The sequence below is a fragment of the Amphiura filiformis genome, chromosome 12 (assembly GCF_039555335.1).
Source record: "Amphiura filiformis chromosome 12, Afil_fr2py, whole genome shotgun sequence".
NCBI classification, from domain to species: domain Eukaryota; kingdom Metazoa; phylum Echinodermata; class Ophiuroidea; order Amphilepidida; family Amphiuridae; genus Amphiura; species Amphiura filiformis.
Window position 1 is genome coordinate 46,191,303 of NC_092639.1, and position 15,306 is coordinate 46,206,608.

At 36.4% G+C, this 15,306-nt stretch overlaps 2 protein-coding genes across 2 annotated transcripts in view; both read left to right on the forward strand.

Moving 5' to 3' along the window:
• The window catches only part of LOC140166289 (fibronectin-like), a 36,370-nt gene extending 22,770 nt beyond the window's left edge, over nucleotides 1–13,600 (forward strand). The window contains exons 16-26 of the mRNA XM_072189701.1: nucleotides 214–471; nucleotides 1,375–1,505; nucleotides 2,377–2,515; nucleotides 4,181–4,459; nucleotides 4,997–5,281; nucleotides 6,087–6,347; nucleotides 8,106–8,396; nucleotides 9,455–9,604; nucleotides 10,862–10,971; nucleotides 11,488–11,774; nucleotides 13,463–13,600. Coding sequence (XP_072045802.1) covers nucleotides 214–471; nucleotides 1,375–1,505; nucleotides 2,377–2,515; nucleotides 4,181–4,459; nucleotides 4,997–5,281; nucleotides 6,087–6,347; nucleotides 8,106–8,396; nucleotides 9,455–9,604; nucleotides 10,862–10,953 — 1,886 coding nt within the window. The 3' untranslated portion in view covers nucleotides 10,954–10,971; nucleotides 11,488–11,774; nucleotides 13,463–13,600. The remainder of the gene's footprint in view (nucleotides 1–213; nucleotides 472–1,374; nucleotides 1,506–2,376; nucleotides 2,516–4,180; nucleotides 4,460–4,996; nucleotides 5,282–6,086; nucleotides 6,348–8,105; nucleotides 8,397–9,454; nucleotides 9,605–10,861; nucleotides 10,972–11,487; nucleotides 11,775–13,462) is intronic.
• Nucleotides 13,545–15,306, forward strand: part of LOC140166288 (tyrosine-protein phosphatase 10D-like) — a gene marked incomplete at its 5' end in the record, with an annotated part of 47,335 nt that continues 45,573 nt past the window's right edge. Inside the window, 2 exons of the mRNA XM_072189700.1 lie at nucleotides 13,545–13,734; nucleotides 14,796–15,080. Of these exons, the coding sequence (XP_072045801.1) occupies nucleotides 13,545–13,734; nucleotides 14,796–15,080 (475 nt within the window). The remainder of the gene's footprint in view (nucleotides 13,735–14,795; nucleotides 15,081–15,306) is intronic.

The window sequence follows — 15,306 nt, forward strand, 5'->3', positions numbered from 1 at the left end:
GGTAAAGTAGACTTTTATATGATGTAACATTTTTATATTGATGCTGCATCTGTGATTTTTCTTGTGTGATTTTTATTGATTCTTGTGATTTTGAAAATATATTATGAAAATAAAAGCACAGGGCACTTTGTGTCTTGTGGAAAGATAAAGAAAAACAGAAAACTTTATCAGTAGAAATTCAGCACAATTGATAAACTTTCCCTTTCATTGCAGATGAGCTACGACCCTTGCAGATTATATCAACTGACAAGACAGATACAACAATCACTCTACTTTGGGGCGACATCGAAAGAAGTGATTTCACCTTCTACTTCTTGAGACAGACCCCTGGATCGAACACCGCCGTTCCTCTCACTACCAACACCTTTACAGTTTCCAATCTAGCGCCATCAACTGAGTACACATTCACCCTACAGACTTTGCTTGATAATCCACCTCCAGTTGCTCCAGTCGAGGCAACGTTTTCAACTTGTAAGTTGGGTTAATATTTTGAGAATAAACAACATGTATTTTTGTTTTTACTATGTGTGATAGACGACAGGCAGGTTTAATGTTTTGAGAAATGGATGCCGACACAGCTGGTATCAACTACGATAAAATTTTGGACCTACCTGTCGTCAATCACACATTAGAGGATAGTAAAAAATAAATATTCATGTTATTTATTCATATTCTAAGTCATTTAAATATTATTTTAATAACTAAACACTGTTTTATTAAGCAAAAATACAGTCCATCTGATTTAGCACAAAGTTTTTCCATAGGTCTTGCAGTTCTTGAGTTACAACCAATAGTATCTCAAAACAAAAGTTTCTGGCTTTTCCCCACTCCCAAGAAAAATGATGCAAATATATCAATCCTGGGATGTCTTTTATACAACACATACCATTCCTCTTGTGTGTCAGCTTTATTTGTCTCAATATTGGAATAGAAACAACGCTTGATCATGCTCTCCTCACTACCTTAATTTTACCACTAATCAGTGATAGCATGTTGAGTTCAAAGCTTTTTTGAAAAGGATCTGTGGCCAAAGAAAATGTTTTTAAGGTGTATATAAGATTAGATTAGAATGTTACTACTAAAACAATGGTAACTGTTTAATTAAATGGTTAGTAAAATCATTGGAAAATTTGTGGTTCAAGCTCAGTAATGACGTTAATACTTTTTTACGGTTGTGCCGCAAGCATGCCAACAAATCGTCTCTGTACATGTGCGGGTATGCTCTATGCAATTATAGCTTTATGCACGTAATTTGATACTTCGATCAGCAAAAGACGCACTGATTTCACTACAAACTTGTAGGTGAACTAAAGTGTGGAAAAATATATATTTTCTAGTTATTGATTTTGACCACAATTTGTATGCGTTACACAGGCCCGGCAGAACCAGGTGATATAACCGTTGACGACAGAAGCTTTACCACGTTAACTGTGTCATGGACACCATCTACTAGCACTGTGGACTATTATCTCATAACGTATACACCACCTAATGATGCAGAAAGAGTAAGTACAACCCACATGTACAAAGACAAATTATCATATTGGGCTATTCCATTTAAAATCCACACTACCCCTGTGGAAGATTTAGCAAATATCTGCCACAGAGGGAGTATCAATTTTGAATAGAATACACAATTGGGTAACTTTCATTCGAAATACTTACTCCAGTTGGGGAAGATATAGGTAAAGCCATAATACAGAGGGAGTATATGGGTTTCAAAGTGATTAACTCTGACCAATTACGTTTAAAAAGCATATTCCCTCTGTGGAAGATATTTCCAAAATCTTCCATAGGGGTAGTGTGAATTTTAAGTGGAATAGCCCATTCTCAATGCTCCATAAGCAGTCCCCTAGCCAGGATTTTTTCTTTGGGGTGCACATTTTCCAAATGCAGATACTTGTCAAGAGAAATCTTCATTCTGGCCAAAAGCAGATCTTTACCCCTCTATAATTGATTTTGGATCCTATATTTTAGGCTAATTTCACAGAAAGTTCATGATTTTGGGGTATATTTATCTCAAATTTTTACATTTTTGGCCCAATTTTGCTCATTTTTACAGACGAAGCAGACCTTTTGCACCACATGGAGTTTGTTTGTTTTTTCGATTATTTAACTTATTATTATCTAACAGCATTGGTTGATACCCTGAAATACTCATTTCAATTGCCAATTATGACTGGGCTTTAAACTATTTATGGTCAAACTTGCATTTGCAGATGATCTTATTAATACCTTCCTTGATTGGTTCAAAATTGGACACAACATTCATTTTGGCCAATCAGCAGGTAGTTCTCATGGGGTCCCCTCATCACTACTAGCACTAGAATAAATTAATCACTCTCACTTTAATGAATTTCTTTTTACTCTAACTAGGTTGTTGCCACTGTACCATTTGATGATGATCTGGAGACGACAATAGAAAACTTAAACCCTGGTACAGAGTACACTATAAAAGTTTACGCTGTCAACGGAGAACTTCTCAGTGATCCAGCGCAAACTGTTGCTAACACAGGTATGTATTTAATCTTTAATGCTCTGCATGCTAGCCATAGGCTTCAACATAAAGAGTCCCAAGTTTTGAAATATTTTCTCAAAATATCAAGAGCTATCTCAAGAACCACTGAACCAATACTAGGCTTGTTTGTACTCATTTTAATGCATTTTTCATGCTGATTCCAAATAATGGTCAAGAAAATTTACAATTCTGAAATTTTTGTATTTAAAAAAAAATGAAACTTGTCGTCTGCAGTCGACACCCGTGTGGAGAGAGTTAAGGATGCAAGAGATGTACATTAAAGTAGATATTATTGGCAAGGAAAGGATGCATGGAATGCAACTTTACTATGATCAGCTCATAATAGGCGAGAATTATAAATTTTTTGTCACTGCACCCGTCAATAATCGTTTCAACTTATGCCCATGTCAGTCCTGCAATATGCAAAGGGCAGTTCATGTAGGTGCTGCGCTTTACTGTGTGTACGTTATTCTATATCAATCCACAATGTTATGAGTCCCACATATTATGAGCTAATCATAGTTTAAGTCATTTATATTTGGAAAGGGACTCATTATTGAGAAACACTTTGGGCACCACAAGTTATTTTCCTCCCATAAACTGATAAACAATGTCTGTTATTGTTGCTGAAATCTCAAACTTTTGACATTTTTATTACAGTTCAAAATATGACACGATCTGGTCTATGGGGGCCAAAGGCGTCAAATTTGAAATTAAGATTAAAGGGAAAATATTGAATTAAAAAACAATAAAATGCATAAAAAAATAGACATCACAAACCTTCAAGTTAGTTATCATTAAATGATGGCCTATTGCTTTTATAAGGAAATAATTATAGTAACTTAATTTTTACAAATGCCTTCTTTGGCCCCAATGTAGCAGATCATGCCATGGACCAAGAATCCAAATTTGGGACTTATATGAAATAAAATATCATTTAGTCATTAAATAAATTTGAGGCTTTAGACAGCTCAAAATTAACCATTAGTAGCTTTTTATAACTTTTATAGTAGAGATAACTAGTTATCCATGATGGTTAAACCATTTTGAGTGGATACAATTAAGTTTGTGTGATTTATTGTTTTTCTCCTAATTCTGAACACTTGATATATTTTTGTGCATAATTACCTTCTCAAGAATACACTGAAAGTATTTTTTGTGTGATCAATTTAACTTTACTTCATAAAATATATCTATCAATACTGTTTTAGAAATAATTTAAAATTGTAATATGTGACCGTACACCATGAATGAGCCTTAAAGTTGGCAAATTGTATTCTGAGTTACAGTGTAAAATTTGCATGAAGGTCGTATTCATAGGTACCTCAAATTGGTGCTACATGTATCTCATTTTGGTGTGGAAAAAGAGGAGACTCATGTAGAACCGAAATAAGGTACCATTTTTTTGAAGGAGCAAAGTTCAACAAACCATAATCCCGCTTCTGGATATCTTTTGAAGACGAAAAATATACCATAAAGCTTATGATATTTATTTTCTAAACACAAAATAAAACAAAATTGAACCAAGCCGACTTTACGGCTGGTTTGTGCTGGATGGTCACATAGTGTGGATTTGCAAGTATAACTGTAAGAATGCAGTTTTGATATTAGTTATTCATCTCATTTTCTTTTCTCTCCCTAATTTGATCAATAATAATTTAGAATCTGTCAATGAAGGACTCATCCTTGTAACCGACTACTCATCGGAAACCATCAGCACCGTCTGGGGCGCACGCACCCAAGATGATGTCATCCTGAACAGAGTCACCGCCACCACAACATATGACGGTGTGGAAGAAGTTAGCTCCTATAGCCAATCACCAGGGGCACCACCACGTTACACTTTCACTGGCCTGAGGCCTGGACAACGCTACGTCCTAGAACTAACCATTCAGAAAGAACTTGGCGCTGATATTGTGAACGAAGTAGTTCAATATACAAGTGAGTGGGTTTTTATTGCGCTTACAGCAGGGGGTAAAGACAGTCAGGCATCACTGTTATTGGAACTCTGCTCACAATTCAAATACAATAACCGGGAGAGCTGATGATTTTGAATGACCTGTTGCCTCCACCGGTGATCGAACCTGGGACCTCAATGATGCACCAGGATCAAAGACAGTTGTGTCAAGCTGCTCTTGTTAGCTAACACATATTCCCTTCCCTGCACAGACAACATGGCCGCTATGAGCCGCCATATTGGATGTGAAGTAAGGTGAATTTCAAAGCTGCTTATGAAGAATAATCATTTGATATATTTATGAATTTTGTATAATGTTTTCCCTTGGTCACATGTCCAAAATGGGTACCATAGGCTTGTTTCATTGGCGCATTTATGCGCCCTCAGCAGGGAGTGAAATTTTTCTGTTGCCGCATGTGAGCAAAGGAAGTTTTGAGCAAATATTGTCCTATTTTCTCTTATCCTGTATAGCCATAAATTTGGAACTAATTCTGGATGTTAAACTTTTTTCCTGCTTGTAGGACCTGAGGCGCCAATCTTCTTCTTTGTTGGAGAAGTAACCAAGCGCTGCATCCAGACTATCTTTGAAGGTCCTGATAGCAACTATGATGACATACGACTCACCCTATTTGATGAAGAGGGTGTACAATATGGTGATGTTATCATTCTTCCGCCTGATACCGATGAATACAAGGTGTGTGATCTTGTGCCTGGGTCCAGATTCACGCTGCAGGTCAAGACTACTATTGCAACTGACACCGGACGTATTGATAGTGACGTGCTGGAGATTGAAACAGCAGAGACACGTAAGTTACCTCACTTCATCATTATTTGTTTGTGCTGTCATATATCTTCAAGCAGCTGAATGTGTGTTTGTTGTTTTCTTTTTTTGATTATTCTTGTCATTATTGTTCCATTTCACTAAACATTTAACCCTTCGTAACTCAAGTAACCCTTCGTAACTCAAGTAACCCTTCGTAAAGTTACAATTACCCAATACTAGACATCTTTACGAACGGTTCCTATAGTAAATCCCTGTTACTTACATAACAGTGAAATGTAACTTACGACTTGTTGTAAGTTAGGAACAATTTTGAGACTTACAAAGCTTCGGTAAAATTTAGTGAAATGGACCTCAGTTCATTTAAATGTCATAAATGAAGTAAAAGGTGCAAATTGTGCTACTTCATTTGAGTGCTAAAAAGACACATTTTTTCAATAATCATGGTTTTTCCTTTCCTTTGAGTCAGCGGAAGTAGAACAATTTTTATCCTTGACCAGGATATGAGCCTGGGACCCTGCAAATCTAGGCATTTGAGCTATCAAGGAAGCTAAATAAGATTCCAGATCATATTTATCTCCCACTTCTCTTGCAAGAAGCATGAAACAGCAATACTTTTTAAGGAAATTAAATATTTTAATCTTGTCCATGGACTTATTATTTATGCTGGCTACAGTATCACGTCTCATCCATGACAGGCCTAAATGGGCTGGAATGTTGACCTGTTAAAGCGATGTCAATACTTTTGATTAATTCTAGTGAAGTAATTGGATAAACATTTGTCAAATTGTCAAAATACTATTTCGGTATAATTTTTTAACCATCTACAGTGCCACTTGAACCTTTGGAGATTACATTATTGGACAAAACAACCACACGCCTTGATATAGCATGGGGGCCCAGCACAGATCCGCTACAATCCAACTACTTTATCATTGCTGATCTTACCCTGGATGAAACAGATGCGCAGTTGATTACCAACACCGATGATAATGTTGCCACGCTAGAAGGACTTATACCAGGTGAACTTTACACTGTTAGAGTACAGGCGGAACCAAGCCAAGAAGAAAGCGTGGCATATCTACGTACAGGTATGACAAACATGAACATATAAAGCTCCATAATTTGTTTAATAATAATATAATTATGTTTGCTTGCCCTCAACTGACCGACCCTAATTTTGGAATTCAGAAAAAAGGGTTTTTTTCTATTTACTGTACAAAAGAATACCGACCTATTTTTGGAAATTCCTGAAAAAGGTGTTTTTTTTTAATTTTTGCATTCTGAAGATGTAAAAAAAAATTATTTTAGAGCTTGTGTTCAACATTTTAGTTGTTTTGTAATGTTAGTTGATTCATTTTGACACCAAAATTGTCTGATTTTTCATATTTTGAGCCATAATTAATACAAACAGTAGAGTTTGCTAGTAATTAAAAAAAAAGAAGAATAAAAAGAAACCCGACCGACCGACCCAATTTTTAAAATTCATTCGAGGGCAAGCAAACATTTTTTTTAGCCTTAGGCCTATGAGCCAGACTGACCCAGATTTTGCATTTTGGGGATTTTCTTTATTTGTTTTTTAGCTGTATTCAAGTAAAAAGAGCCTGTATTTGGCTGAAGCAGATTGATTTTGACTGAAATTTCTTGGAAAAACTTTGTTCAGATTTTTCAAGTTTTCTGTTATTTTTAGGGTCATTTAGCCTCTTCCAGGAAAACATTTTAAAAAAACCCTGATTTTTATTCGGGTGCCCCATCTTCCTGATGAAGTCTGAGCCACATGTGATGAAAGCTTGGCCATTTTCACACAGTGACTGGCTGCACCAGTACTGTAGTTTTCACACATTGACCGGCTGCACCGATAATGTGCCGATATCCGACGGTGCACCCGAATAAAAATCAGTTGTTATGGAATCCCGTCGTGAAAGTCTATCTACTTATTTTTAAAAATCCAGACCAACCGACTGACCCTACTTGGAAAGCAGTAAGGTCACCAAATTATATCTATGAAGTATATTATGTATACATCCATATCAAAAGAATGTACTTGTCAACTGGTACATGTGTCTCTTTTTACATAATAGTTTGGAATAAATACCAGACTCATCTCAAGTGGAGGTCACTTCAAATCATCCCTAAGTCACATGGGTTAAAAATATTCTCTGTATTCCTACACCATGTGCCTTAGAGATGATTTGAAGTGACCTCTTCTTCAGATGAGTCTGGTATTTATTCCCCAAATTTATTCCTAGCTATTTTGTAAAAAGAGACACATGTAGCAGCCAACAATTAAGGGCATCATTTTGATATGGATGAATGCATATGTTCATCTCAGTTAATTTTTGCTCTTTTTCAACCAATGTCATTAAACCATTCTTGTGTTGTATTATGCAATGGTAAAATTATGAGTCAGAAAGTACATAAAATTATACAGTGTTGGTCTAAAACATTCAATTTGGGATAAACAAACGAACAAAACTGTCAAATGAAAGCTAATTTTGAAAATATGATGTAAGTTGAAATGGGTCATTCCATTTAAAATACACACTACCCCTGTGGAAGATTCTGCAAATATCTTCCACAGGGGGAGTATGAATTTCAAATAGAATGAGCACATTAAACAGCTCCATTTAAAACTCACCCTCCCTCTGTGGAAGATTCAGGTTGAATCTTTCTCAAAGGGTGTATGAAATTCGAATGGAACTTCCTAATGTGTTAATTCCATTTAAAATTCATACTCCCCCTGTGGAAGATATTTCCCAAATCTACAGGGGTAGTATGTATTTTAAATGGAATAGCCCAATGCGTGTCACCTGTTTCTGTTTCAAGTTGCTTTAATTTCCTTTCCACAGCTCCAAACCAGGCACGTAACCTACGCATTGCTGGCTTTGAAGTGACAGCGACCTCTATCAGCATTGATTGGGATCCACCAGTAACTGGTGTTTACGATGGCTTCGAGATTGCTGTGACAGGACCAGATGGTGTTAGACGAAGAGTCGGTCGTGTCCGTGCTAATGTGCTGGAATATATCATCCATGGTCTAGCAGTGGATACCTTGTATGAGGTGGAAGTTTTTGCCTTGGCGGGATATAATAGTGAACAAGAGTGCCCAAGTGAGCCGATTAGCCAGACGAGACAAACTGGTGAGTGTATGCAATGGAATTTAGCACATGTTCCCTGTGGACACTATTTCCTTTCTTACTTTGCCTCTGATTGGTTATTGACATAATATGATCATCAATCTGTAATTTATATACTGACATTATATAAATTAACTTCAACATTTACTTCATCAGTACTGCTGTTTTCTTTGTTTTTTGCCAAGTTTTTCATTTCAAAAATACCAAATGACAAATTGAAAGACTTAACCTTCACTTTTAATCAATTTATAAACAATTTTAATTTTTTTTTACACTTACGCTGGGATCACAGAATGGGCCTTTAACATAGCGTGCAAGTGATAAGACCAAACACGACCTAATAAAGGCAACAGGTCGCATTTAGTTAGTGATGTAGGAGTTTTCCGTTCGGACACTTGCCTTTTTCTTTTTGACAATCCTTAGTACATCTGAAAAACACCTAATTACAATTAATTTTAATAATGTCTTAACCTTTACTTTTAAGACATTCCTAATAAATTTAATATATGCAGGATCACTCATAGTACCTGTAATTAAGGGCCTATTCAATGATTTTGTCATTCGGAAAATCGTAAAAATCATGCAAATTCAGCTTTTTTACACCGTTGACATACGAGGCAAAGTTAACGGTGCAGAAAGAACATTTGAGTTATCATAACAATGTGCTGCAGATTACTCAAGCTGTGAATCTGATCAGGGGGTGGGGCAATTATCAATTAGTGAGTAATTAGTGGTTTTTGCCCAAACCTTTTAAGATAGACTGATCGGGGTATATAGGCTTTTGCAAAGCGTACGCGGCAGGTAAAGCACGCATTTGACATGCAACATGCACATTGCGTGTAGAATCTTGTTTTGAGATAACCACGCAATCAGCGAATGGTGCATGTCATTTGGGAAATTACAGGCTCTTGTCTACAAATCATTCAACTCTTTGATAAAGATTTCATCTTTGATTCATTTTTGGTGCTGTGATGTCTTTCTTTGTGAATATGAGATATTTATTCCACATTCATCTCATTATTCTTGTTTTGGTGTTGTTGTTTGTTTGTTTTTCATCACAGATACACTTGGACCACTAGCAATTGAGATTGCTGATGTTGGGACAGATTCAATCACTGTAGCCTGGGGTCCAGTCCCTGGTGACAATGTTGTGTATGTTGCAAATGTGCAAACTGTAGGAGAACTGCCCTATGAAATACTTGTTGATCAAGGTAAATGGAATAAAAATACTTCACTAAATTTTTTTATTTGGTGGTGTGAAATCTGTAGTAAAATAAACTTGTTGGTTCTAAAATTCATCCACATAGCATTATATTAGAGACAATGTCAATACCCTTCCCAGGATCCTTTGCAACATGATACATCACCTCATTTCATCAAATGATATTCCCTTTACTTTGTACAGGTTCCCTTTGTTTTCATTTTGAGAATATTATTATACTGGCTAACCATGGGTTGATAATCAAGAAATGAACAGATTTTGCAAGATCTGGATGTGGTCTGTTCATTGCTTTACATTTCGTCACTATCGCCCCATGTTGTACTAGATAGCAAATCAGCACAGAAAATTGAAATAGGGGAAATGCATTATGGGAAGTGTAAGATATCTACACTGGCATTTGATTTTGTAATTTTGAAATCTCACAAATTTTACTCTCAGCCTTAAGGGTGCTCTGCCATTTTAGGGAATTTTGTTTTGTTGTTGTGATGGGGTTTTTTTGGGTAGGGGAGGTGGGTGGGGGTGTAAATCTAGTTATTGGGATTCCTGGCTTTTAATTTAGAGTTCTGAATATAACTTATAAGACTATAGTGCTCAAAATTAGTAATTATTCTATTGAAAACTGTGTATTGGCCATTACTGGTATATTAACCAGTGTCCGCTGCTATCAGTCACAACAACCACTATAGTCAGTTATTCATACAATCCTAGTCAGAACTTACCAGAATTTGTTTGATTGGCGTAACCCGACCGACCCTAAAATAGGCCCGACCCAGACTTTTTTTCTTATTTTTTTGCATAAAAAATTAAACAAAAATTTGAATTTAAAAAAAAGTTTAAAAAAAGTTCCAAAGCCTTTTGCATACGCAATTTACAGCTATGTGTGTGTAAAAAATAATAATAATAAAAAAAATTGCCGACCGACCTACCCAATGTTTTTTGTATTACGCAAATGAAACAATTTTTTAGGCCTTAGAGGAGAAAGAGGTGTGGTGGCAATGGGCTATTCCAGTTAAAATCCATACACCACCCCCTATTGACGACATGACCTTAATCTCTCATTAATCACCCCCATTTGAAGTTCATACTCCATGTGTGAAAGATTAAGGTCATGTCCTGCATATGGGGTGTATGGATATCAAGTGGAAGAGCTGAATCCATCAGGTATAGAATTAATATCACATTTTGTCATAGTTTGTATTGAGTGCTTAATTTGTGTTTTTTTCCCCTTATTTTGTTGTGAAATCAGGTGAACCCACTGTGGTTACATTTAATGACCTCATATCTGGTAGATTGTACGATGTTTGGGTAAATGTACAAGATACTATGAGACTTCAGTAACAGAGACAGTGCGTACAAGTAAGTATAATGTTCCTCCCAACAGTGTATCACACAGAATTTATCAATAAGTACAAATCAATTCAAGGTTAACACTGCTGAAGATCGCATCTTGTAGTGTATGTAACACTTAATTTAGAAAAAAGTGTATATTAGCTTGTTTGATGTCGGATAAAAGGATATTTTCAAAATAGACGTAAAGGGTAAGAGCTCTAAGTGCAAATACTAAATTGTGGATTCGGCTACTCCAGTTTTACTGGCTCATCATGACAGAGTAATGTTGCCTTTTTTTGTTAGATGCTTAAGATTTTATGCCTCTCCACACTTAGTTGTAAAGGAGAGCAGTTTCTCTTAGCATAGAAAAACCTAGATCTCTGATAGCATTTAAACTGTCAAGAGTGCAATGCCGTTTGCTTCGACTCGATTTTCAGCATTATAGTTGGTAGTAAATACTACATAAGTATAAAGGTAAAACTAATGAAGGTGCATCATTTTCCATATGGATAACTTTGTCTCAAATTTCTTTCTTTTTCTCAGGACCACAAGCTCCAGGTGAGATTGAATTGTTACGTCGTACTTCATCCACTCTTACCTTTGATTGGGTGCCCACAAATGGCTACTTAGATGCATATAGAATTACCTATTCTCCTAGAGGTGGAGGCCCGAGGACGTTATTAGTGTTGAAGTACCATTTACACAGTCGGAAATAACGCTGACGGATCTTCCACCAGCAACTGATATTGACATCAGTATCGTTAGCATTGCGGGACTTAATGAAGATAATGAGATGATCAGCGAATCATCTGATGATGTTTTCAGAACAAGTAAGTTCATTCATCAGAATTTATTCAATAAATGAATAAATTAATGGATATCTTAATCGCCTTATGCTGTGACCCAATATTTTATAAGTTGACGATCTTCAATTATAGTGCACTGCAAGACCCACAAGGCCACACACGGTTGTTAAACAAGGTGGTTCACGGTGGGCAAAATCCTTCCAGCGTTGCGCAGTTCATTCAAGATTAATGCAAGCCCTGATCAACCCATATAAACCATCACAGCCAGGATCAGCTCCCGGAGTTTAGTATGTGAAAACCGAGACAATTAGCAGTAAGCTCCTTGTCCGAGGGAATTTCAAGCTAGTTTATTTTTTTGACAATATAGAAATATCACAGGGGCTTGAACTCATACAGTCATGCATCAGTGTAAAGCACCTTATAGATTGAGCTAATTGGGCTTTTCCATTTAAAATCCCCACTACCCCTGTGGAAGATTTACCTAGTCTTCCACAGAGGGAGTAAGAGTTTCGAATAGAATAGAATAGAATAGACAATTGGGTAACTTCCATTTGAAATATTCACTCCAGTTGTGGAAGATAAAGGTAAAGCCATAATACAGTGGGAGTATGAGTTTCAAAATGATTACCCTGACCATTACAAAACATACTCTCCCTATGGAACATGGGTAGTGTGGATTTCAACTGGAATTCTTTCAGATGAGTCAATCAAGGCTTTAGGACACATTTCCATTCTTTACTAGGATTTGAACCGGGGACCCACGATTCAAAATCCTGTCCAAGGCCTTGCAATCATACTTTTATTAACCTTGAGTACTATGTAACTCGTATTCACATAACTTGATAATTTTTAAAACCATGTCAGACCTGTCTTTGAGAAATTATGTGTGTTGCTCTTTTCGCTAAATCTTGCAAATTATAATGAAACTCAATGGCATTAATTTACTCTCATGCATCTTTATATTTGCGCTTCCATGCCAATGTGCAAAATCTGCAAAAATGAAAGCTTTATAATATAGTATTTAAATTTTCTGGCCATGTTATAAATACAAAACAAAGTGATCATCATGAAAATAAAGTGTCATCCATTGCGGCTCAAAATGACGTAACAATACAAAAATTTGTTAGAAGAAAACCAAAACTTTTATTTACACCACTATTGACGGTTTTGCCTATCATGGGCTATCATGGTTGTTGATGCTTACTTCCGGTTGGATGTATCCAGAATACAGAGGGTGAATTTTTAGTCAGGAGATCATACATGTGACTTAGGTAGTGGGCCCCCTTGTCTCTGTTCAGACGTTGTGTCTTTGTCTTCTGATCCAAATGGATTCTTCGATATGTCTAGAATTTTGGCATTTTTGCAACAAGCTCTTGTCATCAAAGGGCTATTCCAGTTGAAATTCACACTACCCCTGTGGAAGATTTTGAAATATCTTTCACAGGGGAGTATGTTTTTCAAATGTAATTGGTCAGAGTTAATCATTTTGAAACCCATACGCCCTCTGTATTATGGCTTTACTTATATCTTCCACAACTGGAGTGAGTATTTCAAGTGGAAGTAACCCAATTGTCTATTCTATTCAAAACTTATACTCCCTTTGAGGAAGACTTCAGCTAAATCTTCGACAGGGGTAGTGTGGATATAAAGTGGAAAGGTAAGTGATCAGTTTAATGAATGTAATTTTTTCAATTCTTGTCATCATTCCCTAGGTCGTGCCCAACTCTTGCAACCCAGTCCTTCTACTACAACCTCAATCACCGTGTCCTGGACCGAGGAGTTTGGAGACTTTGACCAATATGTGCTTGGTACTTCCCATCTGGCGGTACTCCATCCACTCCTATTACCATCCCAGCAGACAGCTCCACTAGGATCCAGACGGTTTCCAATCTTATCCCAGGCACCTTCTATACGTTTACCTTGGCTACCACTCAGGAGCAGGACGAATATGAAATACTATCCGATACATTGAGGGCCTATACAAGTAAGTAGTATTTACAGTAAGCCAAAGAATTAAGGTACCAGTTGTGTTCACCCCTGTATATCCTAAGTAAATATAGATATGTCAAAATTAAAACAAGCAGCCAATACCTGTACTCTTCAGCTCTGATTTAAGACCTTATTTGTTGAAATTGGTTGAGAATGAAAGAAACTGTGATCTAAAACCTAATGAAGAAACGAAATAAAAAGTTGCACTTTTGCATTCTAGCTTTAACGTGCTAATCAATGGAAGCACGGCGCTAGTTCTCTTTCGCGAACGCATTGTTTAGGCCTATAAATCAATAGGGCATGCAATGAAGCAAACTGCAACTTTTAAATTAGCATCTTCCTTGGGTTTTTGGATCATCATGTCTTTATTTCTTCATCAATTTCAATGAATGATGTCTTAAATTTGAGCTAAAAGATGCAGTTATTGACCGTTGGTTCCAATTATGACATATGTGTCTTTGGTTAGGATATAATAATAATAATAATAATAATAGCTTTATTTATACACGGTAAAAACATGTTCAATACAGTATTGTTCTTCCACATGTCCGTGTGGATATTAAAAATATTACTAACAAACACAAGTTAATTTAAAATATAATGTATTAGTGTACATAGACTAAAAACTAAAATTAATATGATCTTTTACTAAAAGACAAAATATATATGATAAGTAAAATAGTAACCCTGCATTCTTCCTCATACAGTCACACTCTCACATGCACTCCTCTCTCACCCTCTCAACACACATCCTCCATACATCTTTCACAATAAAACGTTATAATATGCAGGGGGTAAACTTACTGTAGGTGTTCATTGAAAGGGACTGCATTTCAATTCTGGCCTGATGTGTGTTAGTCTATCTGGCATGCCCCAGTAAATTGACTCTCACATTAAAACTAAAGCTTTAAATCACACAGCGAAAAAAATCCTGACTTTACCGACATCATGCCATACATCACCAGCAAAAAAATATTTTCAATATCTCTTTTCTTCTGGTAAAATTGTATCATTTGTTTGAGATACACCTTGTATGTTTGTTTGTTTATTTCTCAGGACCTTTGCCACCTAACTCACTAGAGGATGAAGCCACTATCAATGAAATCACCCTCAGCTGGCTTCCACCTTTGGAAGGCAACTACTATGGTTACATAGTGTGCTATGAAGATGCCGATCTAGGACGCACAGAATCACCTATAGAGCTAGAGCGCCATCAAGATCCCACAATAACCTTGGAAGGCTTAGATCCAGATACAGCCTATGACATTGAGATCAAACTGTACAGTGGTGATGGAGATATCAGGGAAATAAGCGAACCTATCAGAGCTACCATCAATACTCGTAAGTAGTAGCATTTTGATATCTCTTATTTTATCAGGGGGAAAAATCCGCAAATTGCACATTTTTCAAAATGAATTTCTTTTACTGGATATGAACAGTTAACAGATATAAAAAATAGGTCACTTTTCAACGGTATGCAGCACTCTATTAGAAGGTTTGTACCAATCAATATCCTTCTGTTGAAAGTGCGGTTATCTATGAATTGAGTTCCAGTATAACAAAAACT